Source organism: Chiloscyllium plagiosum, unplaced genomic scaffold (assembly GCF_037043375.1).
Source record: "Chiloscyllium plagiosum isolate Xiang-an unplaced genomic scaffold, Cpla_swu_hap1 HiC_scaffold_15, whole genome shotgun sequence".
In the NCBI taxonomy this organism is placed as follows: Eukaryota; Metazoa; Chordata; class Chondrichthyes; order Orectolobiformes; family Hemiscylliidae; genus Chiloscyllium; species Chiloscyllium plagiosum.
The window spans coordinates 33,072,280-33,099,100 of record NW_028270153.1 but is presented as its reverse complement, the minus strand read 5'-3'; the positions used below and the strand labels follow the sequence as shown (position 1 = coordinate 33,099,100).

Genomic DNA, 26,821 nt, shown 5'->3' with positions numbered 1-26,821 from the left:
CCATCAACTACTACCCTCTGTCTTCTTCCATCCAGCCAATTCCTAATCCAAACCTCCAACTCACCCTCAATGCCATATCTCCGTATTTTCTGCAGTAGCCTACCATGGGGAACCTTATCAAACGCCTTACTAAAATCCATATATACCACATCTACCGCTTTCCCCTCATCAACTTCCTTCGTCACCTTTTCAAAGAATTCAATAAGGTTTGTGAGGCACGACCTGCCCTTCACAAAACCATGCTGACTATCCTTGATCAAATTATTCCTATCCAGATGTGCATAAATCCTATCCCTTACAATTCTCTCTAAGACTTTGCCCACAACAGAAGTGAGACTCACCGGCCTATAGTTACTAGGGCTATCCCTACTCCCCTTTTTGAACAAGGGAACCACATTTGCTATCCTCCAGTCTTCTGGGACTACTCCTGTAGACAAAGAGGACATAAAAATCAAGGCCAATGGCTCTGCAATCTCCTCCCTTGCTTCCCAGAGAATCCTAGGATAAATGCCATCAGGCCCAGGGGACTTATCTATTTTCACCTTTTCCAGGATTTCCAACACCTCTTCTCTACATACCTCAAAGCCATCCATTCTACTTATTTGTGACTCAGTATTCTCATCGACAACAATGCCCTGTTCCTGAGTAAATACTGAAGAAAAGTATTCATTCAGTGTCTCCCCAATCTCTTCCGCCTCCACGCGCAACTTCCCCCTACTATCCTTGACTGGACCTATTCCTACCCTAGTCATTCTTTTATTCCTAACATACCTATAGAAAGCCTTAGGGTTTTCCCTAATCCTATCGACTAAGGACTTTTCATGTCCCCTCCTTGCTGCTTTTAGCTCTCTCTTCAGGTCCTTCCTGGCTACCCTATAACTCTCAATCGCCCCAATTGAACCTTCACGTCTCATCTTGAGATAGGCCGCCCTCTTCCATTTAACAAGGGATTCCAATTCCTTATTAAACCACGGCTCCCTTGCACGACCCTTTCCTTCCTGCCTGACAGGTACATAATTATCAAGGACACTCAATAGTTGCCCCTTGAACAAGTTCCACATATCATTTACACTCTTGCCTTGGAGTCTACTTTTCCAAGCCACACATCCTAAGTCATGCCTCACCGCATCATAATTTCCCTTACCCCAGCTATAATTCTTGCCCTGTAGTACACACTTATCCCTCTCCATCACGAGTGTAAAAATCACCGAATTATGGTCACTATCCCCAAAGTGCTCACCTACCTCTAATTCTAACACCTGGCCTGGTTCGTTACCCAGAACCAAATCCAGTATGGCCTCACCTCTTGTTGGCCTGTCTACATATTGTGTCAGGAAACTCTCCTGCACACATTGAACAAACACTGACCCATCTAACGAACTTGAGCTATAGCTTTCCCAATCAATATCAGGAAAGTTAAAGTCCCCCATAACAACCACCCTATTACTGTCACTCATCTCCTGAATCACCTTCCCAATCCTTTCTTCAATGATTCTAGGACTATTAGGAGGCCTGTAAAAGACTCCTAACAGGGTGACCTCACCTTTCCTATTCCTAACCTCAGCCCAAACTACCTCAGATGGCAAGTCCTCATCCATTGTCCTTTCCACCGCTGTAATACTATCTTTGACAAGCAATGCCACACCTCCCCCTCTTTTACCCCCACCTCTGACCCTACTAAAACATTTAAATCGCGGAACCTGCAACAGCCAATCCTGTCCCTGTTCTAGCCATGTCTCCGTAATAGCCACAACATCGAAGTCCCAGGTACCAACCAACGCTGCAAGTTCACCTACCTTATTTCGTATACTTCTTGCATTGAAGTGTACACACTTCAAGCCACTTCCCTGTTTACAGGCACCCTCCTTGGAAATTGATGCCATGTTCCTCACCTCCCTACACTCCAGGCCCTGCACCCTGAAGCTACAATCTGGGTTCCCATGCCCCTGCCGAGTTAGTTTAAACCCCCCCCAAGAGCACTAGCAAACCTCCCCCCAAGGATACTGGTTCCCCTCAGGTTCAGGTGTAGACCATCCTGTTTATAGAGGTCCCACCGTCCCCAGAAAGAACCCCAGTTATCCAAAAACTGGAACCCCTCCCTCCTGCACCATCCCTGAAGCCACGCATTTAATTGTTCTCTCTCCCTATTCCTCGAATCTCTATCACGTGGCACGGGTAACAAACCAGAGACAACAACTCTGTTTGTTCTAACTCCGAGCTTCCAACCTAGCTCCCTGAAAGCCTGTCTAACATCCTCAGCACTCCTCCTACCTATGTCGTTGGTGCCAATGTGGACCACGACTTCGGGTTGCTCCCCCTCCCCCTCCAGGACCCGGAAAACACGATCAGAGACATCACGTACCCTTGCACCTGGGAGGCAACATACCAAACGTGAGTCTCTCTCGTTCCCACAAAACCGCCTATCTGTGCCACGAACTGTCGAGTCCCCAATTACTACTGCTCTGCTCTTCTTCACCCTTCCCTTCTGAGTAACGGGGACAGGCTCCGTGCCAGAGACCTGAGCCCCGTTACTTACCCCTGGTAAGTCATCCCCCCCACAAGTATCCAAAACGGTATACTTGTTCTTGAGGGGAATGGCCGCAGGAGGTCCCTGCACTGGCTGCTTCCTCCCAGTCCCCCTCACTGTAACCCATCTATCTGCCATCTTTGGAGTTACTACTTCCCTATAACTCTGATCTATGACCCCCTCTGCCTCCCGAATGATCCGAAGTTCATCCAACTCCAGCTCCAGTTCCCTAACATGATGTTGAATGGTAGAGTGAGTTCAGGGAGCTGTTTGATCTAATCCCACAACCATGGTTATGCAAAGGCGCGGAGTGTATTGGGAATGGGACACTATATTTAGTACATTGATTTTCAGCACACTACTCTCCTACTCTCAGTCAATGAAGGAAGTGCTTAAATACTCTTGTATAAAATTAGGCTAAGACTGTGCATGGAAAGTTAGTATTTTGTAAAATGCTGCTCCTGCCACAGAAATGTGCTAAATGTAGAATTTTCTCTGTTGTGTTTCAGCTCTTTCTTGAACCGATACCCTTGATAAATGAGGCTCCAAGCTGGGAGCAGAGTATAGAATTCACTCTTGACGGTCTATTTATAAGAGTTTGGTCTATCTGAAATTATGAAGAAGGAATATTCGCTCTGTCAGTTACATGTGTGTAAATACATGCAAAAGAAAAAGAATGCAGTATAGAAAGCAAATGTTTTAGTGGATTCTTAATTTTCTTCTTTTGAAATGGTTTACAAGTCTTAAGCTACCTTTAGCAGGCCCCCAAAAATGTAGACCTGCCTGGAATTTGCATACCCGTTCGCTGATTGAATTGGCTGCAATGAAAGAGGCTTTTTGAATATTGCTAAAAAGTGACATGAAGTCAATATTTAAGCTTGTTTGATGCCTACAACAGTATTGCTACATTCAAATAAAGAAGTAAAAATATTTTCAGGTCAATATGTAAGTTAGCTCAGTGAGAGTCTCCAGTGAAGCGCTCGTGGTACATCCTGCCTCTCCATATCTAGGTCTTGGTTTCTTAAGGTGCATGATGTCATTTCTGGTTCTTTTTTTAAAGGGAAGGTAGATAGGATCTAAATCGATGTGCTTATTGATGGAGTTCTGGTTAGAATGTCATGCCTCCCAAGAATTCTCGTACGTGTCTTTGTTTTGCCTGTCCTAGGATGTGTGTGTTGTCCCAGTCAAAGTGGTGTCCTTCTTTGTTTATACGTATGGAAACTAGTAATAGTGGTTTGTATCTTTTGGTGGCTAATTGGTGTTTGTGTATCTGGTGGCAAGTTTCCTGCTTGTTTATCCGATGTGTTTTTTACAGTTCTTGCATGGTTTTTCGCAAAGGTCAAGTTTCCTGCTTGATTGTCCAATGTAAAGATTTTTACAGTTCTTGCATGGTATTTTGTAAAGGTCATTAAGGCTTGGAAGTTACAGTTTGGATGACAATCTTTTGTTCTCTATTTGAACAGAAATGCTGATTTGTTTTATTTTAACAAACAGAATACCATCTGTGCTAAAATATCCGACAAAGGAAAAACACAAATAGATTGCTCGTTAATGTTAAGAGTAATTTCTAACCTAATATAACTTTAAGGAACTAGAAATGGTACATGAAAGCCACAAATGTTTTAATGGTACCAGAAAGGCTGTGCTCTGTAACAGATTGTTTAAAAATGTTTCACAATGCAATGATTGATGTTGGTTAAAATTCTATTCTCTTTAAAGAGATTTTAGATTCCAGATGTATCTTTTTTTTTAAGCTGTCAATACTTTTCTTACAGTGCTTAATATTTACTGGCAGTATATTAAGCTGACTGTTTGACAAGCACTTAATGCATTTGTACAACATTCCTTTCTCTGCTAGCATTTTCTCATTTTGTTAACAGCTCTGTTGGAATATTGCACAGAATATCATGTCAATGCCATAAATTATTTTCCCCATTTTACCAACTGTAGTTTTGAGGCAATTATTTCACTTATGTATCCTATTTTAACAAAAGTTTTAAAAAGTCCATTGCCACAAAATATTGTTTTAAGAATTGATTCAAACACAGTTCCATCCAGCATTACACCAGTAGCAGCAATATTTGTTGTGGTCTGTCCTGAATTTGGTCTTAATTTTTGTAATAATATGCAGCATACAATGAATTCAGTTCATCAAAAAGAGTACTAAATGAGGGTCGGCTCTCCTCGGACTCATTCCAGCACCTAAGCATTATTCCATATACATCTTGGGTACAGTTTGATGGACAAGGCATTCTATATCCACGGTTTATTTGATCCATGGCTTCTGTGTTTGTCATTCCTGCAAAATTAAATTAAATTATAAGAAAATGCACTGTTCTCTTTGCTATATGCTTTAAAATTTTTAATTTACTTACGCTCATAAGGATCTTTGCCATATGTCACTATTTCATACAGAAGAATACCATAAGACCATACATCTGATTTTATTGAATATCTCTGGTAGTTTGCAGCCTCTGGTGCTGTCCACTTTATAGGCATTTTAGTCCCAGAACGGAGATGGTATACCTCATCCTGCCCATTGAAACAAGGAATTTGTTATAATTATGACTATTTAATTATTTTTGATACAATAATTAATTAGCAATGATTTATACATTAAGGTAAACAAATGGAAAATCACAGGATAGGAGTGCACAATTTTCAAATATAGACCGTCAGTAAATAAGGTTCCATGCTCGGGAACACTGATCTGTACGATTTGTCTGCTTGAATGGATTAGCCTAAGGGTTAAAACTTGGTGAAAGTTGTACATTTTGGATCTACATGTACTAGTAGGTCAAAAACTTGACACAAAGGAAAAACAAGCAGTTAGAAAGGCAAATGGCTCTTTTTTGCCTTGATACAAGTGTTATGACCAGTTCCTGGCAGTCATCCCCATTTTGGATGAAATGCCCTCAAAGAGTTATGTACCTGCTTGATGAGGAGTGCACTGGCTCTCTTTTTAAAATTAATTCTTCTCTTGGCTGGTTACTACAAAGTTAATTTGAATGGAATCCCTTCCCTTGTGGATACCTTTTCCAGCTCAAGTATATTAGTGGGCGGCATGGTGGCACAGTGGTTAGCACTGCTACCTCACAGCGCCAGAGACCCGGGTTCAATTCCCGACTCAGGCGACTGACTGTGTGGAGTTTGCTCATTCTCCCCGTGTCTGCGTGGGTTTCCTTCGGGTGCTCCGGTTTCCTCCCACAGTCACAAAGATGTGCAGGTCAGGTGAATTGGCCATGCTAAATTGCCCGTAGTGTTAGGTAAGGGGTAAATGTAGGGGAATGGGTGGGTTGCACTTCGGCGGGTCGGTGTGGACTTGTTGGGCCGAAGGGCCTGTTTCCACACTGTAAGTAATCTAATCTAATCTAATTTATGGCTTAAAAGGAGCCAATTTGTCCAGTCTTTTTGAGTTAAAGAAGAGTGGGTTTTATTGCTGACTGAAACATGAACAATAGAAAATAAAACATTATACACATACACAAAGATTAGAATTGAGGGATGAATCCCAAAGGAAAATGTAAAAACAAATTACCATGGTCTTGGCTTGTTCATGATCATGAAATGTTGTGTCCAAAAGGTTGGTGGTTCTATTAGCACTGTCTTTGGCAGTTCAGTATTGTTTGGAGATGTTTAGTTCAAAATTTAACTAAAAGAGGTTTATCCAGTTTCCTTCAACGGGGGCTGTGATGAAGACTTATTTTCAGCAAGGGAGGTTTACATAGTGTAGTGGTTATCACGTTTGCCTAACATGCGAAAGGTCCCCGGTTTGAAACTGGGCAGAAGCAGTATCGTTTAGAGAACAGACAAAGGAAGCACATGATGAGGACAGTGCAGGAGAGAGAGAGAAAACCTGCACAGTGGCTGCCTTTGCTGTTTTTGAATTCATGTGTCGCTGGACATCAGAGTGCATCTGGGAAAATTAACAAACAGTGAATTTCACAACTAATCTTAGAGGAACCCGTTTGGGCGAAGTTCACAACACAGAATCAGATAAATTAATTGTTGTTTTAAGTCTGTCCAAGAGAAAGGCTGTATTAGTGATTATATGTTTTGGAGGTAAGTCTCTTGAATACAGTTAAAATATAAGCCATAGCTATTAATTTAACCTGGTGAGTCAAACAGTCAGGGCAGGCAGGAACAAGGTAGGACTAATAAATTAAACTGCATTTATTTCAATGCAAGGGGCCTAACAGGGAAGGCAGATGAACTCAGGGCATGGTTAGGAACATGGGATATCATAGCAATTACGGAAACATGGCTCAGGGATGGGCCAGACTGGCAGCTGAATGTTCCAGGATATAAATGCTATAGGAAGGATAGAAAGGGAGGCAAGAGAGGAGGGGGAGTGGCATTTTTGTTAAGGGATAGCATTACAGCTGTGCTGAGGGAGGATATTCCCGGAAATACATCCAGGGAAGTTACTTGGGTGGAACTGAGCAATAAGAAAGGTAAGATCACATTATTGGGATTGTGCTTTAGACCCCCGAATAATCAGAGGGAAATTGAGGAACAAACTTGCAAGGAGATCTCAGCTATCTGTAAGAATAATAGAGTAGTTATGGTAGGGGATTTTAACTTTCCAAACATCGACTGGGACTGCCATAGTGTTAAAGGTTTAGATGGAGAGGAATTTCTTAAGTGCATACAAGACAATTGTCTGATTCAGAATGTGATGTACCTACCAGAGAAGGTGCAAAACTTGACCTACTCTTGGAAAATAAGGCAGGGCAGGTGACTGAGGTGTCAGTGGGGGAGCACTTTGGGGCCAGCGACCATAATTCTATTCGTTTCAAAATAGTGATGGAAAAGGATAGACCAGATCTAAAAGTTGAAGTTCTAAATTGGAGAAAGGCCAATTTTGATGGTATTAGGCAAGAACTTTCAAAAGCTGATTGGAGGCAGATGTTTGCAGGTAAAGGGACGGCTGGAAAATGGGAAGCCTTCAGAAATGAGATAACAAGAATCCAGAGAAAGTATATTCCTGTCAGGGTGAAAGGGAAGGCTGGTAGGTATAGGGAACGCTGGATGACTAAAGAAATTGAGTGTTTGGTTAAGAAAAAGAAGGAAGCTTATGTCAGGTATAGACAGGATAGATCGAGTGAATACTTAGAAGAGTATAAAGAAAGTAGGATTATACTTAAGAGGGAAATCAGGAGGGCAAAAAGGGGACATGAGATAGCTCTGGCAAATAGAATTAAGGAGAATCCAAAGAGTTTTTACAAATATATTAAATACAAAAGAGTAACTAGGGAGAGAATAGGGCCCCTCAAAGATCAGCAAGGCAGCCTTTGTGTGGAGCCACAGAAAATGGGGGAAATATTAAATGAATATTTTGCATCAGTATTTACTGTGGAAAAGGATATGGAAGATATAGACTGTAGGGAAATAGATGGTGACGTCTTGCAAAATGTCCAGATTACAGAGGAGGAAGTGCTGGATGTCTTGAAACGGTTAAAGGTGGATAAATCCCCAGGACCTGATCAAGTGTACCCAAGAACTCTGTGGGAAGTTAGAGAAGTGATTGCTGGGCCTCTTACTGAGATATTTGTATCATTGATAGTCACAGGTGAGGTGCTGGAAGACTGAAGGTTGGCAAGTGTGGTGCCACTGATTAAGAAGGGTGGTAAAGACAAGCCAGGGAACTATAGACCAGTGACCCTGACCTCGGTGGTGGGCAGGTTGTTGGAGGGAATCCTGAGGGACAGGATGTACATGTATTTGGAAAGGCAAGGACTGATTAGGGATAGTCAACATGGCTTTGTGCATGGGAAATATAGAGCAGCAGATGTGATCTATATGGACTTCAGTAAGGTGTTCGACAAGGTTCCCCATGGGAGACTGATTAGCAAGGTTAGATCTCATGGAATAAAAGGAGAACAGAATACAGAACTGACTCAAAGGTAGAAGACAGAGGCTGGTTGTGGAGGGTTGTTTTTCAGACTGGAGGCCTGTGACCAGTGGAGTGCCACAAGGATCGGTGCTGGGTCCTCTACTTTTTGTCATTTACATAAATGATTTGGATGCGAGCATAAGAGGTACAGTTAGTAAGTTTGCAGATGACACCAAAATTGGAGGTGTAGTGGACAGCAAAGAGGGTTACCTCAGATTACAACAGGATCTGGACCAAATGGGCCAATGGGCTGAGAAGTGGCAGATGGAGTTTAATTCAGATAAATGCGAGGTGCAGCATCGTGGGAAAGAAAATCTTAGCAGGACTTATACACTTAATGGTAAGGTCCTCGGGTGTGTCGCTGAACAAAGAGACCCTGGAGTGCAGGTTCATAGCTCCTTGAAAGTGGAGTCGCAGGTAGATAGGATAGTGAAGAAGGCGTTTAGTATGCTTTCCTTTATCGGTCAGAGTATTGAGTACAGGAGTTGGGAGATGATGTTGCAGCTGTACAGGACATTGGTTAGGCTACTGTTGGAATATTGTGTGCAATTCTGGTCTCCTTCCTATCGGAAAGATGTTGTGAAACTTGAAAGGGTTCAGAAAAGATTTACAAGGATGTTGCCAGGTTTGGAGGGTTTGAGCTATAGAGAGAGGCTGAACAGGCTGGGGCTGTTTTCCCTGGAGCGTCGGAGGCTGAGGGGTGACCTTATAGAGGTTTACAAAATTATGAGGGGCATGGATAGGATAAATAGACAAAGTCTTTTCCCTGGGGTCGGGGAGTCCAAAACTAGAGGGCATAGGTTTAGGGTGAGAGGGGAAAGATGTAAAAGAGACCTAAGGGGCAACTTTTTCACGCAGAGGGTGGTACGTGTATGGAATGAGCTGCCAGAGGAAGTGGTGGAGGCTGTACAATTGCAACATTTAAGAGGGATTTAGATGGGTATATGAATAGGAAGGATTTGGAGGGATATGGGCCAGCTGCTGGCAGATGGGACTAGATTGGGTCGGGATATCTGGTCGGTATAGATAGGTTGGACCGAAGGGTCTGTTTCCATGCTGTACATCTCATCTCTATGACTCTATGACTAATAACTAGAGAGACACCTCATGTGCAAGTGCCTCCATTGGAGGTTCTCAGGTGTTTCCCTTCACAGCACACTTTAGTGCAGTGAAATCTGAACCCCCAAACTAGCACAGCATCATGGCAGCACCCAGCTTTCTTCAGATTTTAATGGAGGATTTCTTCCCCAGATTGGGGCCTTACGTTTAAACCGGAACAATTAACACCCGGAAAGCACAAATCACAGCAGGACTCATGCACTTAATGGTAAGTTCTGAGGAGTGTTGGTGAACGAAGAGATTGTGGAGTGCAGGTTCATAGTTCCATGAAAGTGGAGTCGCAGGTAGATAGGATAGTGAAGAAGGCGTTTGGTATGCTTTCCTTTATTGGTCAGAACATTGAGTATAGGAGTTGGGAGGTCATGTTGCGGCTGTGCAGGACATTGTGTGCAATTCTGGTCTCCCTCCTATAGGAAGGATGTTGTGAAACTTGAAAGGGTTCAGAAAAGACTTATAAGGATGTTGCCAGGGTTGGAGGCTTTGATCTGTAAGGATAGGCTGAACAGGCTAGGGCTGTTTTCCCTGGAGCTTCGAAGGCAGAGGGATGACCTTATAGAGGTTTATAAAATCATGAGGGGCATGGATAGGGTAAATAGATAAGGTCTTTTCCTGGGGTCAGGGAGTCCAGAACTAGAGTGCATAGGTTTAGGGTGAGAGGGGAAAGATTTAAAAGGGACCTTTGGGGCAACTTTTCATGCAGAGGGTTGTGCTTGTATGGATTGAGCTGCCAGAGGAAGTGGTGGAGGCTGGTACAATTACATTTAAAAGGCCTCTGGATGGGTATATGAATGGGAAAGGTTTAGAGGGACATGGGCCAAATGGGACTAGATTAATTTAGAATATCTGGTCGGCATGGACGAGTTGGACTGAAGCGTCTGGTTCCGTGCTGTACATCTCTATGACCCTATGACACCCTTCTGGGCTGCTAGCTATTTCATGGGTAAGCTCACAACCAACATTTTAGTTGAAGGGCCAAGGTATAGAGTATCTCATAAAATGTAGCCCAATCTGTGTCTGTCAAGATTATACAAGACTCTTATATTATGAAGTCCAAATTTCAGTCACTGATACAATCACCACTAAGTTAAACAAGCTGATTTGCCAAATTGTATGCTCAGCTCTATGTTTACAATTCTTTTTGTGAAACAAGTTAAAAATCACACAACGCCAGGCTATAGTCCAACAGGTTTAATTGGAAGCATACTAGCTTTCGGAGCGTCACTCCTTCATCAGGTGGTAGTGGAGTGCTCAATCCTCCGGGCACCCTTGCCTGCAACCGGATGCCCGGAGGCATGGTTCATTGGGGAAACCAAGCAAAGGCTACGACAACGGATGAACGGGCAACGCACAACAATCAACAGACAGGGGAATACTTCAGTGGTCCAGGACATTCGAGCTCCGACCTTCGGGTGACCTACCTCCAAGGCGGACCTCGGGACAGGCAGCAGTGAAAAGTGGCCAAGCAGAGGCTGATAGCTAAGTTCGGTACCCATAGGGAGGGCCTCAACTGGGACCTTGGGTTCATGTCACATTACAGGTGACCACCATTGCACTATACACACACACCATCCTACAACTCACACACACAGGCACTCCTATACACATATACACACGGACACACATATACACAGATGCGCACACACACCCTTACAGACACACACACTTCCACACTCACACATGCACCCCCTTCACAGACTTAAGACACTCTGCACTCACTACGCACACACACACACACTTTCTCACACTCACAACCCCCAACCCAGACAGACACACACAGACAGACAAAGACCCACATACACACATATATTTTGTGGGGTGAATTTGTACTTGCAGGGTTAGATTGTACTTTACTCAAAAACTGCATGCATTCATGTAGAACTCTGAGCTCAAAAACTGCATGAATTCATGTAAAACTCCGTTATCTCACTTTTTAGATTAGAATCAATCTAAACATCATGGCATAGACAGAGAACACAGGGGGCCAACACCTTCAACATATTGTCTAGCTATCACCATTGTTAACAGCTAACCTAAGAATGCAACTTTTTAAAAAAAGGTTTTGTGATTTACACATGAAAGAAGTGAAACTATCATGATATTCTAACAGATAAAAGGCTTAACAGACAATCAATTTTTCAATGTATAATTTCAGTTACATCACACTGTAAATTTTTGCTATAAATTCTGTGTGTTAGGATTGAGCCCTCCACTACCACCTGATGAAGGAGCGACGCTCCGAAAGCTAGTGTGTTTCCAATTAAACCTGTTGGACTATAACTTGGTGTTGTGTGATTTTTAACTTTGTATACCCCAGTCCAAAACCGGCATCTCCAAATCATTTTGTGAAAAAGTAAGCCAGTTGGTATCTTTTTTTTTAAATGGGTACATATTAGAAAATTCAGAAGACAAACATGTAGTGGAAATATCAGAAAGAGTTGTCACATAGTTGATTGAGTGTGTGTGTCATCAGTGTTCTTGTGTATGAGAATGTAGATACAGCAATATACTTCATTGACTCTCACTTGGTCCTTCTTTTTTCCTAGGTAAAAACAAGCACTGCAGATGCTGGAAACCAGATTCTAGATTAGAGTGGTGCTAGAAAAGCACAGCAGTTCAGGCAGCATCCGAGGAGCAGTAAAATCGACGTTTCGGGCAAAAGCCCTTCCTTTTGCCTAGTCTAACTCAGCTACATTATCGATACGGGTCCACAACCGGCTTTGTGCACCGAAATAGGCGTGGGAGCACAGGTGCAGGTATAAGAAGCTCTGCATTTCTGGAACAGGTTGACAGACTTTGAAGAAAAAAAACACCCAACTGTTTGTGAAGTGTTTATTTCATTGCCAGAACACTATAAGGACATAAGCAAGAAACTACTGAAACTTTCAATACTATCCAATTCCAAGCATTATCAAAGAGTGTCCTGTTCTATAAGTTCAGCAGGTGTTTACATTTCATCTTTGAAACAGGTGATGTAAAATCCTAATAAAACTAGTTCCATCATTGGAGTGGAATATCTGAATGTCACTTACCCGGATTAGTCTTGCTAATCCAAAGTCTGCGACTTTGCAGGTGAGCTCTTCTCCAACCAGAACATTTCTTGCAGCCAAATCCCGATGGATAAATTTATGTTGTTCTAAATAAGCCATTCCATCAGCCACTTGGCTAGCTATGTATACATGGTGAGTTGTTGTTAATGACGCTCCTTCATCACCTAGAAATTAAATACACATATATATCTCTGCTATTGTACTTCAGTTTCTAAAGTCAGCTCTTCACATGTGTTTAGTTAACAAAAACTGTTTATTAGCTAAACTGAGTTAGAATCCAATCAAGAATAATGGCAAAATCATTTTCTCTGCTTAATGTAAGGGGCTAAGCTCAAATGAGGTATGTTATTACCAAGATAAGGAGATATGAATTGCATTATCTAATTCTCCCACTTCTGATTTCACCATAACACAGTCTAGCTTTGGAATTTAGACTGGGTGTGCTTTGACAAGTGTACAAGTTGCCCATCATTTACAATTTAAGGTTATGAAGAATTTGATTAGACATGTTTCCTTGGATTAAACGAAGAACAAGGTAGATTTATTAAAACTATGATCTTCCTTGACTAAGAAAGGCTAGGTAACATTGGTACAGTCATGCCCCTTACACACACAGCCCCCTACTCCCTCAAATCACATAGACACAAATAGGTTACAAGTGGTTTACGATAAATTGAAGTTAAACAAGGGAGTGTACAGTATCAAGACCATGGGTCAGGATTCCAAAATACTGCAAATATTTTAATTTATCTTTTCAAAATGAGTTCTAAGAGAAACCTGATATAGCTAAAAATCGCCACGATATAAGTTGAATAGCTGTTTGGAGAGAGAAAGACGCATGGAATGGAACACTTAAAGCTGCAAAGCCAACTTCAAACAACAATCCTTCTAAGGGGAAAGAGACATGTAAAAACAGACTGATCTATCATCTCTTGGTGCCTACAAAGATAGCGGGGACAACCACCTATACGTTATGTTCCAACGTGCGGAGACATTTTGTGTTTTTCATTTTGAAGAATACAGAAAGTGTTAAAAGGCCAGTTTCTATTTTACTAGCATATGCTAGTGTGGTTGAGTGTGTGCCAGTGGGTTAAGGTAACCATATGTGCTAGCCTGAGTTCAACTGTTAACATGCTGTGAATGTTACAGTTGAAGAACTATCTCCTAGTCACCTCCACAATGCAGGAAAAGGGCCTGTGTGCTAGCCATCAGCTAACCAGCAAGCTAGACAAAAGGAAGAGGACAACAAAAGGACTGTCTCTTGTCCTGAACATTGGAATTCTGTCATGGTCAAAATGAATCAAAACTACAGAATATCAACGAACTTACAAAACTAAGAATCTTGAAATTTTTATTTCCCAATGTCACCACTATGGTATCTTCCACTCCAACAGACATGAAGTTCAATAATCCACTCTTCATTAACAATTCAGAGACTTAAGTTTTTAAAATTCTCTCTTTCAGGACTAACCTCTTATTTCTAATCCATATGGGTGTTGTGTTACCAATTCTTCTTGCATTTCTTTATTAATAAACTCACTTTTTATTGATTGACAAACATGAGTAACTGGCTCCCTTTGAAACATAATTCTTTTGCGTCTGGGACAAAGGTATCCATGTGGGAAGAAATGTCTTAGTAAATTAACCTTGTGACCAACTGACATGGCTGGTGTACAGGGAAAACTGTTCATCCTTCCTAATTTGGGAGCTTAACAATTGGAATTACTTCACCTGGAACCATAACAAATTGGGGAACGTTGCCAGTTGTTCTTCTGGATGTAGTTTTATAGAACAGCTTCCCATATTGTAATCTGTCTTAGTCAGCAATTAGAATCATAGAATCCTCACACTATAGAAACAGGCCATTTGGCTCATCAAGTCCACACCAACTCTCCAAAGAACATCCCATTCAGACTCAGCCACCTTGTCCCTGCAACTCTGCAATTCCCATGGCTAATCCACCTAATCTGCACATATGTGGATTGTGGGAGGAAACTGGATCACCCGGAGGAAAACCATGTAGACCCGGGGAGAATGTGCAAACTCCACACAGATAGACCCCCGAGACTGGAATCAAACCTGGGTGTCTGTTGCTATGAGGCAGCAGTACTAACCATTGAGCAACCAAACCATGGATTTCTCTTGGTTTTGATTGATTTTACCGAACCTGGCAAACCATTCCCAAAGGGGGATGGAGATAGAAAGAGCAACTTCTCAGTTTGCCTTCAGTACAGCATTATCTCAGTTTCACTCTTTCTCACTGAGGAGCCCTTGCAATACTTTGCTCATTTGCAAATGCTGGAGATAATTTATCAGTTCATGTCTGCAGCAGTTACTGCTTTGAAATGAGTAGCTGCATTTTGATGCAGATAACCATGGAATGCAGTTGTGAAATTTGTCAGTCTGGCCATCCATGGTTAATTTTTAAAAAAATCATATTTGGCTGTAGGTCAGCTTTTCTTTCAAATGGCCAGCCATAAAAAGGAAAAATTAGCAATTTATCTTCCAAATAAAGCCACATCATCTTCTGTGTTGACCTGGTTTCCATTTTGGGGGTTAAGGCATTAAATCTATAGTCTGTCTGACCTTTGACAGCACTTAAAAGCTTCAACAGAAGAATACTAACTGCATGCTACTGTTGAATGACACATTTAGTCAGCAAACAATCAAGCTGATAACATCAGTCATTTTGAGAAAGCTGGGCATGAATTTGGCAAGAAAATAAATTGAAATACAAAGGTCAGTAGTATGTTTTTGAACTCTGGAGTTGAACACTCAAGAGACCAAATTCATCTTGAACAAATCTTACATATTTTTGTGTTCCTATAGGCTGCAAATTCAACAAAACAATGTTCAGAAATTTGTGAACATTAATTTATTTGACGGAAAATCATAAGCAGTGTTTTCCTGAATCTCTGATATCTGCTGCCGATGGGCAAGACTTTGTTTTGGCAGTGTAGACTTGTAATTTCACACGTTACTCTCCCTGTTCCTGGAGGTTTCTGGGATCAAATCTGTAACTTGCTTCAATGAGTACAATTCACGTGAGATGGGGAGAAAAGTTTCAAACAATGATAAAAAAAACTCTTATTTCTGAAAGATTTATAAAAGAGCATATTTTATAAAAGCATTTTAACAACTGATGTTTCTTTCAATTGCACATAAGCTAACACATTTTCTAAATATATAGACACATAAGGACATTTTAGACTCATTTCAATTATAAGGTAACCCCTCAGCCTCCAGGGAAAACAGCCCTAGCCTATACATCGCATCATCCACCGCCACTTCCACACCTACAAAAGAACCCATCACCAGAATATATTTCCCTCCCCAACCCTATCAGTGTTCCAGAGAGACCATTCCCTCCATGACTCCCTGATCAGATCCACGCTCCCCCACCAGCTCATACCCCATTCTTGGCACCTTCCCCTGCCACCGCGGGAAGTGCAAAACCTGCACCCACACCACTCCACTCACCTTCGTCCAAGGGCCCAAAAGATCCTTCCTCATCTGACAGAAATTTACCTGTACCTCCACCAATGTCATCTACTGTATTTGTTGCACCCGACGTCATCTCCTCTAGATCGGGGAGGCAGAACGCCAACTTTCGGATCGTTTCAGAGAACATGTCTGGGACACCTGCACCAGCCAACCCCACTGAGCTGTGGCTGAACACTTCAACTCCCCTCCCACTTTGCCAAGGACATGCAGGTCCTGGGCCTCCTCCATCACCAAACCCTTACCACCTGACGCCTGGAGGAGGAACGCCTCATTCTCCGCCTTGGGAGCCTGCAACCACACGGGATCAATGTGGATTTCACCAGTTTCCGCATTTCCCCTCCCCCACATTATCCCAATCCGAAGCCTCCAACTCGGCATCACCCTCCTGACCTGTCCATCACTTTTCCCATCTGTCCCCTCCACCTTCCTCTGCGACCTATCACCTTCTCCCCCACCTTCATCTACTGATCGCATTTCCAGCTACCTTCCCCCCCAACCCCACCACTCCCCCTATTTGTTTCTCAGCAACCCCCGGCCCACAAGCCTAATTTCTGATGAAGGGCTTATGTTGAAACATCGATTCTCCTGCTCCTTGGATGCTGCCTAACCTGCTCTGCTTTTCCAGCACCACACTGTCAACTCTGAACCAGTAAGGCAGCTTTTTTTTCGGAACAGATCAAGTTGTATGATGTTTAATAGCACTAATACACAAAATCTGGATAATATGTGCTGACAGTTGTCAAAGCAAATGTACTGCGATGGCTCATTCCTTTGACACCCTAGTGTATTTAATTCAGTTCCATGGTTTTCAGTCTATTTAAATATTTGTGCCACGTAAGAGGTGACATGTAATGTCATTTTTCATAGAATGTTCATCAAGGATTCAATTCAAAGCAGCTACATGTTTTATTCATTCATGGAATGTTGGTATTGCTTGCTGGGCCAACAATTAATCCCCATCCCTAGCTGTCCTTGGGAAGGTGGTGGTGAGTAGCCAACTTGACCGCTGTAGTTCAATTGGTATTGGTATCTGAACAATGCCATTAGGGACGCATTCCCAGACCCAGTGTCTTTGAATGAAAGGCAAACTATTTTCCAAGTCAGGATGGAGTGTGGCTTAAGGGAGAACTTGTTGGTGGTGTTCTTTTTCGCCTTTGTCTTTTTAGATGATCATGGATTTGGAAGAGGCTTGGTCAATACCTGAAGTTTATTTTGTACATTGTAAACACTGTTGCTACTCAGTATTGGTGGTGAAGGGAGTGAATGTTTGTAGATGTAGTGCCAATCAAATGGGCTGCTGTGTACTGGATAGTGTCAAGCTTCTTGAGTGTTATTGGAGCTGCATTTATCCATTAAGTAGCAGATATTTAATCACACTTCTGACTTGTGCCTTGGAGACAGTGGGCAGGCTTTGTGGAATCAGGAGGTGAGTTATTCGTTGCAGGATTTCTAGCTTCTGAACTGCTTTTGTAGCCACAGAATTTACATAGCGAGTCCAGGTCAGTTACTGGTCAATGATAACCCCTGAGAATGTTGATAATGGGAGATTCAGTGATAGCAATACCATTCAATTGTCAAGGGGTGATGGTTCGATTCTGTCTTGTCAGAGAAGACATTGCCTGACATTTGTGGGGCATGACTATTAGGCCGCTTTTGGAATATTGCATGCAATTCTAGTTTCCTTCCTTTGGAAGTATGTTATGAAACTTTAAAGGGTTCAGAAAAGATTTACAAGGATGTTGCCAGGGTTGGAGGATTTGAGCTAAAGGGAGAAGTTGAATAGGCTAGGGCTGTTTTCCCTGGAGGCTGAGGGGTTACCTTATAGAGGTTTATAACATCTTCAGGGGCATGGATAGGATAAATAGACAAAGTCTTTTCCCTGGGGTGGGGGAGTCCAGAACTAGAAGGCATAGGTTTAGGATGAGAGGGGAAAGACATAAAAGAGACCTAAGGGGCAACCTTTTCACGCAGAGGGTGATATGTGTATGGAATGAGCTGCCAGAGGGTGTGGTGGCAGCTGGTACAATTGCAACATTTTAAAGGCACCTGGATGGGAATATGAATGGGATGGGTTTGGAGGGATATGGGCCGGGTGCTGGCAAGTGGGACTAGATTAGATTGGGATAACTGGTCGGCATGGACGGGTTGGACCGAAGGGTCTATTTCTGTGCTGTACATCTCTATGACTGTTACTTGCCATTTATCAGCCCAAACCTGGATATTGTTGAGGTTTTGCTGCATTCGAAAATGGATTGGCTTCAGTATCTGAGGAGGCATGAATGGTGCTGAGTATAGTGCAATCAGCAAGCATCCTCATTTCTGACCTTATGATGGAGGGAAGGTCATTGATGAATAAGTTGAATATGGTTGGGGTTGGACACTGCCTTGAGCAATTCCTGCAGTGATATCCTGGAGCTGAGATTTCTGACTTCCAACAACCACAGCCATTTTTCTATGTGCCAGGTATGACTCAAACCAGCAGAGAGTTTACCCCCAATTCTCATTAACTCCAGTTTGTCTAGGGCTGCTTGATGCCACACTCAATCAAATGTGGCCTCAATGTCAAAGGCTGTCACTCTCACTTCACCTCTGGAATTCCGCTTTTTTGTCTATGTTTGAACCAAGGCTGTAATGAGGTCAGGAACTGAATGGCCCGAGCAAAACCCAAACTGGGCGACACTGAGCAAATTATTACTGAGCAGGTGCTGCTTGATAGTACTGTTGATTACAGCTTCCATCACTCAATGGCTAGATTGAATTTGTCCCACAGCTGTGTAATTTTCCATGTTGCATAGATGCCAATATTGTAACAGTACTGGAACAGTGTGGTTAGGGAGAACAGCAGTTTCTAGAGCACAAGTCTTCAGTATTATTGCTAGAATGTTGTCAAGGCTCATAGCCTCTGCAGCATCCCGGCCTCTAGTCATTTCTTTGCATCATGCAGAGTGAATTAAATTGGTTGAAGACTGACAGTCTTAAAACTGTAGACCTCTGGATAAAGCCTTGAAAGATCATCTACTTGGTACTTCTGGCTAAAGGACTGTTGCAAATCTTTTGTATTGATGTGCTGGGGTCCCCCGTTATTGAGGATGGGTATATTTGTGGAGCCTTCTCTTTGAGTGAGTTGTTTAATTGTTCATCACCATTCATGACTGGACATTGCAGGATGCAGGGCTTATATCTGAACTACTGATTGTGGAATAGATTAACTCGGTCTGTCACTTGCTGCTTACAGTGTTTGGCATGCAAGTAGTCCAGTGTTGCAGCTTCACTACGTTAACACCTCATTTCTACAAATGCTTGGTATTGCTCCTGGTGTGCCCGCCTGCACTCTCCATTGAACTGGTGCTGATCCCCTGGCTTGATGGCAATGGTACAGTGGTGGATATATGCTGGACCATAAGGTTACAGATTGTGCTGGAATACAACTCTGCTGCTGTTGATAGCCCACAGTGCCTCATGGATGCCCAGTCTTGTGTCACTAGGTCTGTTTGAAGTCTATCCCATTCAGCACTGTGATATTGCTAGATGTGATAGAATGTGTAAAGGATATTAGAATTTCAGATGGTATTTGTTTTGCCCTGCAACACTACATGGAATCTTCTTTGTCACGTAGATGTCTCATGGGCACAAAGACATCCACATACCCTCCTAGAGCGAAGGCCACTTGATCTAGTGCCCATCAGTCACACAAGTAGAAATTAAACTCCTGGGATGGAGTAGCAATCAGGGACAAAAGGAAGTGTTGTTTTGGGGAGGTGTGCAACTCAGGATTCCGAGGAGAGGTGGGCCAGAGGGGTCAGAAGCGAGGACATGGGTTGGCCAGCTGCAGCCACCACCTTTTCCCTGGACATGCCCTTGATCAATCAGAAATGACTGCAGGTCAATACCTCATCATCCAAATGGTACACATCCTGCACAGGTTTACCTGGCAGGTGAGCTCCCTGTTATTGCCCAACTTGGAACTATGAGAGAAATTGTAGCTAGGCAGGAATAAACCATTAATGGTCCTTAAGTCATCATTAATTGATTGATCAAGGCATTCCCAGGAGGAAATTACTTTGGTGGATGCAGAAAGGCATCAGGTATCTGTTTCAATGCAACCGTGTTCTAGTCCTCCTGACTCTTCCCTCATCTCCGGTAGCCTGGAAGATTCCATCCAGTATTAGTGTCATTTAAGTCGAGTACTGCATTTACTTGAATTACCACTGAATCTTTGTATACAATATCACTTGCAAATAAATTTGTCCAGTAGCTTTATTCTTACACATTGACCTGGAATTGTGATCTTAATGCCTTCTGGAATAGAGGGAGAAGGTGATGAGGCTCCCATTTGGTTCTTGATGCAGTACATGCAGTGAGTCTCTTACAACACTATTCCCCAAATGGCATAAGACTGTACACTTCAATATATAAAGGTGTTCTAGTTTAGAAAACTCAATCAGAACCAGGGACCTCTGATCACAGCATCTATATAACTGGAAGTAAACCTTTTGAAGGATGAACTTTCAAATTTCATGATTCAGGCTTATTAAAATATATATAATAGAAATATAGTCTTACTACCAGATCCCAGTGACAGGAATGAACTATAGCTCCTTCTTTATTTTGTCAAATGGGGAAGTGTAGCCGGAAATCTCTTTCTTTTTTCAGTACTTAAATGCAGAGTGATGGTGTAACAACAATGCAATATCCCTAGCCACAGAAAGCTAAACTTGTTCTGTGACAAACTTAATCTCCAGCATTTTCCCAGTGTTTTCTGACCAGCCGTATGCAGGTTCAACACCACAGATATATTTTTTCAGGCTCTTTCAACTATGCGTATTTTGACCATTAAGAGTGGGATCCTGTATTTAGGAGATTTTCACGTCCAATTTTCAAAGGCAAATTGAATTGAAGATGTAAAAGCATTTAGCATCATAATACATTTCTTTTCTTGACAATGTTTAGCTCATAGAAGTATGGTTCTAAAAATCCATTGGGGGTAGATATGCTGGGAACGTTCATCTGGGCACTCTTCAGGTGGGCATAAAATGTACTTAAAAATTTGGCCTGAATTTTTGAACTCAAGCCAGGAGCAGAGTTGTGAAAATTTGGCAGGTATTAATCATTGGTGTGCCTGCTGACGTCTGAAAGAAGGCCACAGGGAGCTGAGGTGGACTGTTTAAAAGACTGGAAACAAAATCAGAAACTTAGAACGAAGAACAGTCACTAGACTTGAAAAGTTAATTTTGCTTTCTCTCCACAGATGCTGCCAGCCAACTGAGTTTCTCCAATAATTCCTGTTTTTGATTCAGATTTCCAGAATCTGCAGTTCTTTATTTTGTTTTGTTTTAAAGAACTGTCATAGTGCTGTGGGATTTTATTGCATTGTTAAACAAAAAATGCACATTGGGGTCATGGAGGAATTATCACAATGTAAAAATAACAGTATACATTTGTAATTGCCTTGGGTGATTGTCTGTGTGGAGTTTGCTCATTCTCCCAGTGTCTGCATGGGTTTTCTCCAGATGCTCTAGTTTCCTCCCATAGTCCAAAGATGTGCAGGTTAGGTGAGTTGGCCATGCTCAGTTGCCCATAGTTTTCAGGGATGTGTTGGTTAGGTGCATTAATCAGGGGCAAATGTAGAGTAATAGGGTTGGGGAATGGGACTGGGTGGCTTTCTCTTCGGAGGGTTGGTGTGGACTTGTTGGGCCAAATTGCCTGCTTCCACACTTAAGGACTCTATTATTCTATGATGAAAGTTATCTGGCCCTCACCCACACGCAATAACCTCTCTAGGTCAACCCATGCTTTCCACATGCCTCCAAGTTCTCACACAGCTTTCATGCTAACCTCCACCTGACCCCATGATCCCTCATGCCCTCTGTACCAACCTGTGCCCTTTCCCCCATTTTAGGTGGCCTTTTATACTTCATATGCTGATGGTTAACCATGGCCCCACCTGTTTCTTTATACCCTTCATGCCAACTTTCATCATAGCCCCCAGGGGCATAATTCAGAATCCATGGTGAGATGGAAGAAGATCCAAATGTGTATTGTCAAATTTACAATTATCAACAACACACTCTGATTAAAAACCATTTCCTTAACATTTAACACCCACAGCTAGCTTAAACAAGCTGACAAATTGCTGACAAATCAGGGGGGAGGACAGTGTGTTTGGTTGTGGCAGTCTGCTGGAGGTGGAGGCTGTATTTGATGCTCACAATGTGGTCTCCTCTACACTGCTGTGACCAAATGCAGACTGGGTGATTGCTTTACTGAACACCCCTGAACACAAGAATGACCCCAGTCTTTCAGTCACTTGCCATTTCAAAACACTATCTCAAAGTCATGTCCACATTGTGTACTAGCCTGCTGCATTGTTCCAGTGAAGCCCGATGGCTAGCAAGAGGAACAGAACCTCATTTTTGGCTTAGACATTTTACAGCCTTCACACATTAACATTGAGTTCAATAACTTCAGACCGTGAACATTGTCCTCCATTTTTATATTTATAGCCCCACTTTCAATACTTTTTAGGTGCTCAGAATTGTCAAGTATACTGCGAAATGCAACCCAATGTCTTCTCAACCTTTGAACGCCAGACAATTCAAATATCTTGATTAGAGTGGTGCTGGAAAAGCGCAGCAGATCAGGCAGGAAAATTAACGTTTCGGGCAAAAGCTCCTCGGTTGCTGCCTGACCTGTTGTGCTTTTCTAGCACCACTCTAATCTTGACTCTAATCTCCAGCAGCTGCAGTGCCCACCTCCGCCTAATTCAAATGTCTTGATAGCTGAACAATTCCAGTGAGGTTATTCACTTTTTATGCATATTTCAAGCCTTGTTATGGCAAATGTATACTGTTATTTTTACATTGTAGTAATTCTTTCTATTGTAGAAATTGGATGCAATTCAGAACAGGAGTCAAATAGTCTTTTTTTTAAGTCACATTCATTTTGTACTCACTTGGTACCATCCCATACAATTTCAGTAAAACATGTAACCCTTGACATTTTACTGCCAAGGACCCAAACACAAGCAGCAATTTGCTGTATTACTCATTCTTTACAAATCCACCAACTGCAAAATTGATGACAGTACCTCACACTCTGCTTCCTGTTAGAACTCTATTTTGCTTTTCTGTTTCTCTGTTGCATCTGTTCTAAAGATGCTGCCTTTCACACAGGTGCCTCTGACATATCCTACATTTTCCTCAACAGAGGATTCCTTCCCACAGTGATTGACTCAGCTGTCAGCCATGTCTAAAACTATTCCATGCACTTATAGAGTCATACAGCACGTGAACAGACCCTTTGGTCCAACCAGTCCATGCCGGCCATAATTTCAAACTAAATTAGTCCTACCTGCCTGCTCCTGGCCCATATCCCTTCAAACCTTTCCTATTCATGTATCTATCCAAATGTCTTTTAAACATTGTAATTATACCCGCATCCACCACTTCCTCTGGAAGTTCATTCCATACATTAACCACCCTCTGTGTAAAAAAATTTGCCCCTCATGTCTTTTCTAATTCTCTATATTCTCAGCTTAAAAATATCCCCCCTAGACTTGAAGTCCCCCATCTAAGGAAAAAGACAACTACCATTAACTCTGTCTGTACCTCTCATTATTTTTTAAACTTTTGTAAGGTTGCCTCTCAACCTAAGTCCCAACCTATCCAACCTCTCTTTATAACTCAAATCTTCCATACCCGGCAACATGCTGGTAAATCTCGACTGAAAACCTCTCCAAATTAATAATATCCTTCCTGTAATTTCTGTCCTTATCCTTTCTCCTTCCTCTAAGTACAAATATAGGAGGTTCCCCTTATCCTCATCTTCCACTCCATGAACCCTTACATTCAAAGGATAAGCCTCCACCTCCAGCAGGCTGCCACAACCAAATACATTATCCTCCCCCGTGATTTGTCAGCAATTTGTCAGCAGGAACCGTTCTCTTCATGACGCTCTGGTCCATTCCTCCTTCACTCCCAACACATTTTTACTCCGTCCATAGCACCTTCCCATGCAATTGCACAAGGTGGAACATTAGCCTTTTAACTCCTCCCTCCTTAGCAGTTTACTCGGTCTTCCTTCAATCTAGTCTATTGTATTTGATGCTCACAATGTGGTCTCCTCTGCACTGCTGTGACCAAATGCAGACTGGGTGACTACTTTGCTGAACACCTCGGCTCGGTCACAAGCATGACCCCGGTCTTCCAGTCGCTTGCCATTTCAAAACACCATCTCAGTGTCATGCCCACATTTGTTTACTAGCCTGCTGCATTGTTCCAGTGAAGCCTGATGCCAGCTAGAGGAACAGAACCTCATTTTTGGCTTAGACATTTTACAGTCTTCACACATTAACATTGAGTTCAATAACTTCAGACCGTGAACATTGTCCTCCATTTTGACTACCCCTCCCCTCAAGTGTCTTGATTGCATGGGGCTTACTCTCAGGAGAACTGACCTATTTTCTGCAATTAATTACCATCTACCATTAATACCTATTCTCCTTCCATACCCTTCCTCTACTTCCATTTGCACTTACTCTGTCTTTTCCTCTGGGCACCCTTACCATTTGCTCCACTAGACCCGCTCTCTTTCTATTGCAGCATAGAATTACAGGTAGCCCCCATTATCCAAAAGTAGAGCATTCCCAGGAATCCTTTTGTAAGCTGAAAATGGCATAAAGCGAAGGTGCATGATTTAGATGGGAAAAAGTATCGCCGTTTTTTTGTAAAAGCGAAAATCCACTTTGGATTCATGAAAATACGAACAAATATAGGTCTTTCATAAAAGCGAAATTGCATAAAACAAACATTCGAAAAGCGGGGGATACCTATATCACTTTCCTAGTCCTTTTTGATTCCAAAGAGCAGTCCCACTGAACTTTAAACCTAATTCTGTTTCTCTCCACAGATTCTGTCAGACCTGCTGATTTTCTTCAACATTTTGTTTAACCTAATTTCCCACTTATGCAATAATGGCTATGGCTAACTTTGAAGACCAATGTCACTCAGGAATTTTCCCTTCCCACATTATGAGTGACTAGAACTATATCGTTCAAATTTGTTTGAAGGTAAGCGACAGAAAATGATGGTAGAGGATTATATTCTGGCCGGAGGCCTCTGACCAGTGGTGCGCCACAAGGATCAGTGCTCAGTCCATAGTTTTTCATCATCTACATAAATGATTTGGACATAAATATAGGAGGTATGATTAGTAAGTTTGCAGATGACCACAAAATTGGTGGTGCAATGGACAGTGAAGAAGGTTATCTTAAAGTTATCTCAAGAGATGGGCCAATGGGCCAACAAGTGGCAGATAGAGGATAATTTAGATAAATGTGAAGTGTTGCATTTTGGTAAGGCAAACCAGGGCAGGACTTATTTAATGGTAGGGCTCTGTGGAGTGTTGCTAAACAAGAAACATAGAGTTGCAGGTGCATAATTCTTTAAAAGTGGAGTCATAGGTAGACAGGGTGATGAAGGCGGCATTTGGCTTGATTACCTTCATTGAATATAGGAATTGGGATGTCATGTTGCAACTGTACAGGACACTGGTGAGGCCACTTTTAGAATACTGTGTTCAATTCTGGTCTTCCTGCTAAAGGGCAGATGTTATTTGAGAGGGTTCAGAAAAGATTTTACTGGGGTTGGAGGGTTTGAGCTAAAGGGAGAGGCTGAATAGGCTGGGACTATTTTCTCTGGAACAGAGGCTGAGGAGTGATCTTACAGAGATTTATAAAATCATGAAAGGTATGGATAGGGTGAATTGCTGAGGTTTTTTTCCCAGGGTAGGGATGTCCAAAATTAGAGGGCATGGGTTTAAGATGAGAGGGTAAAGATTCAAAAGGAACCTGAGGGGCAACCTTTTCACGCAGAGGGTAGTAAATGTACGGAACAAGCTGCCAGAACAGGAGATGGAGGTGGGTACATTTACAACATTTAAAAGGCATCTGGATAATACATGAATAGGAAGGATTAGAAAAATGTGGACCAAATGCTGGCAAATGGGACTATATCAGTTTAAGATATCTAGTCGGTGTGGATGTGTTGGAACAAAGGATCTGTTTCCATGCTATATAACTCTATGACTTTATTATATTCCAAACAAAAATATTACAGATCAGATGATTAGGATTCTAAATTCATCATGATTAATATTAACTTTACACACTATGAGCAAGATAAGAGCAACTGTGTTATCTACTTCTTCAACCAAATAAAATTGTACTTAGAGATTGTCTAATTTAAAAAAAACAGTTTCTTGGATGATATAACATTTATTATTATGCAGTAAAATATGTGGCTTAAAGTTGTTTCATATAGAAATACATGTATAATCTTACAGCATGAAATAGAGATGACTTAGTCGGTATTATGCTTGTGAGAGCTATCTGAAAGAGCTAACTATTTAATTTAACTCTCCAGACATTTTACTGTTTTCAAATACTAACCACGTAAGTATTCCCGGAGGTTCCCTTTAGTCAGGAGTTCTGTCACAATGTAAACAGGTTCCTCAATTGAACAAACAGCAAGTAGCTGGATTAGCTTTGGATGGCTGAAATTCTTCATAATTTGTATTTCTTTAACAAACTCATCCTCGATCATATCATCTGCGTAAATAAAATGTTGTATTCATTACATATCAACTGACATTTTTAGCCCTTTTTGTAATCTGCTCACTGCTGTGAAGAAGAGTTGGAAGTATAGTATGTGAATTGATGTAAGAGTTTGC

The 26,821-nt window shown here is 42.0% G+C and overlaps 1 protein-coding gene across 1 annotated transcript in view; it reads right to left on the bottom strand.

The window, feature by feature from the left end:
- Positions 1 to 2,766: 2,766 nt before the first annotated feature.
- The window catches only part of srms (src-related kinase lacking C-terminal regulatory tyrosine and N-terminal myristylation sites), a 66,545-nt gene continuing 42,490 nt past the window's right edge, over positions 2,767 to 26,821 (bottom strand). The window contains exons 5-8 of the mRNA XM_043710454.2: positions 26,541 to 26,699; positions 12,572 to 12,753; positions 4,903 to 5,059; positions 2,767 to 4,826 (exon numbers count right to left, since the gene is read on the bottom strand). Coding sequence (XP_043566389.2) covers positions 4,636 to 4,826; positions 4,903 to 5,059; positions 12,572 to 12,753; positions 26,541 to 26,699 — 689 coding nt within the window. The 3' untranslated portion in view covers positions 2,767 to 4,635. The remainder of the gene's footprint in view (positions 4,827 to 4,902; positions 5,060 to 12,571; positions 12,754 to 26,540; positions 26,700 to 26,821) is intronic.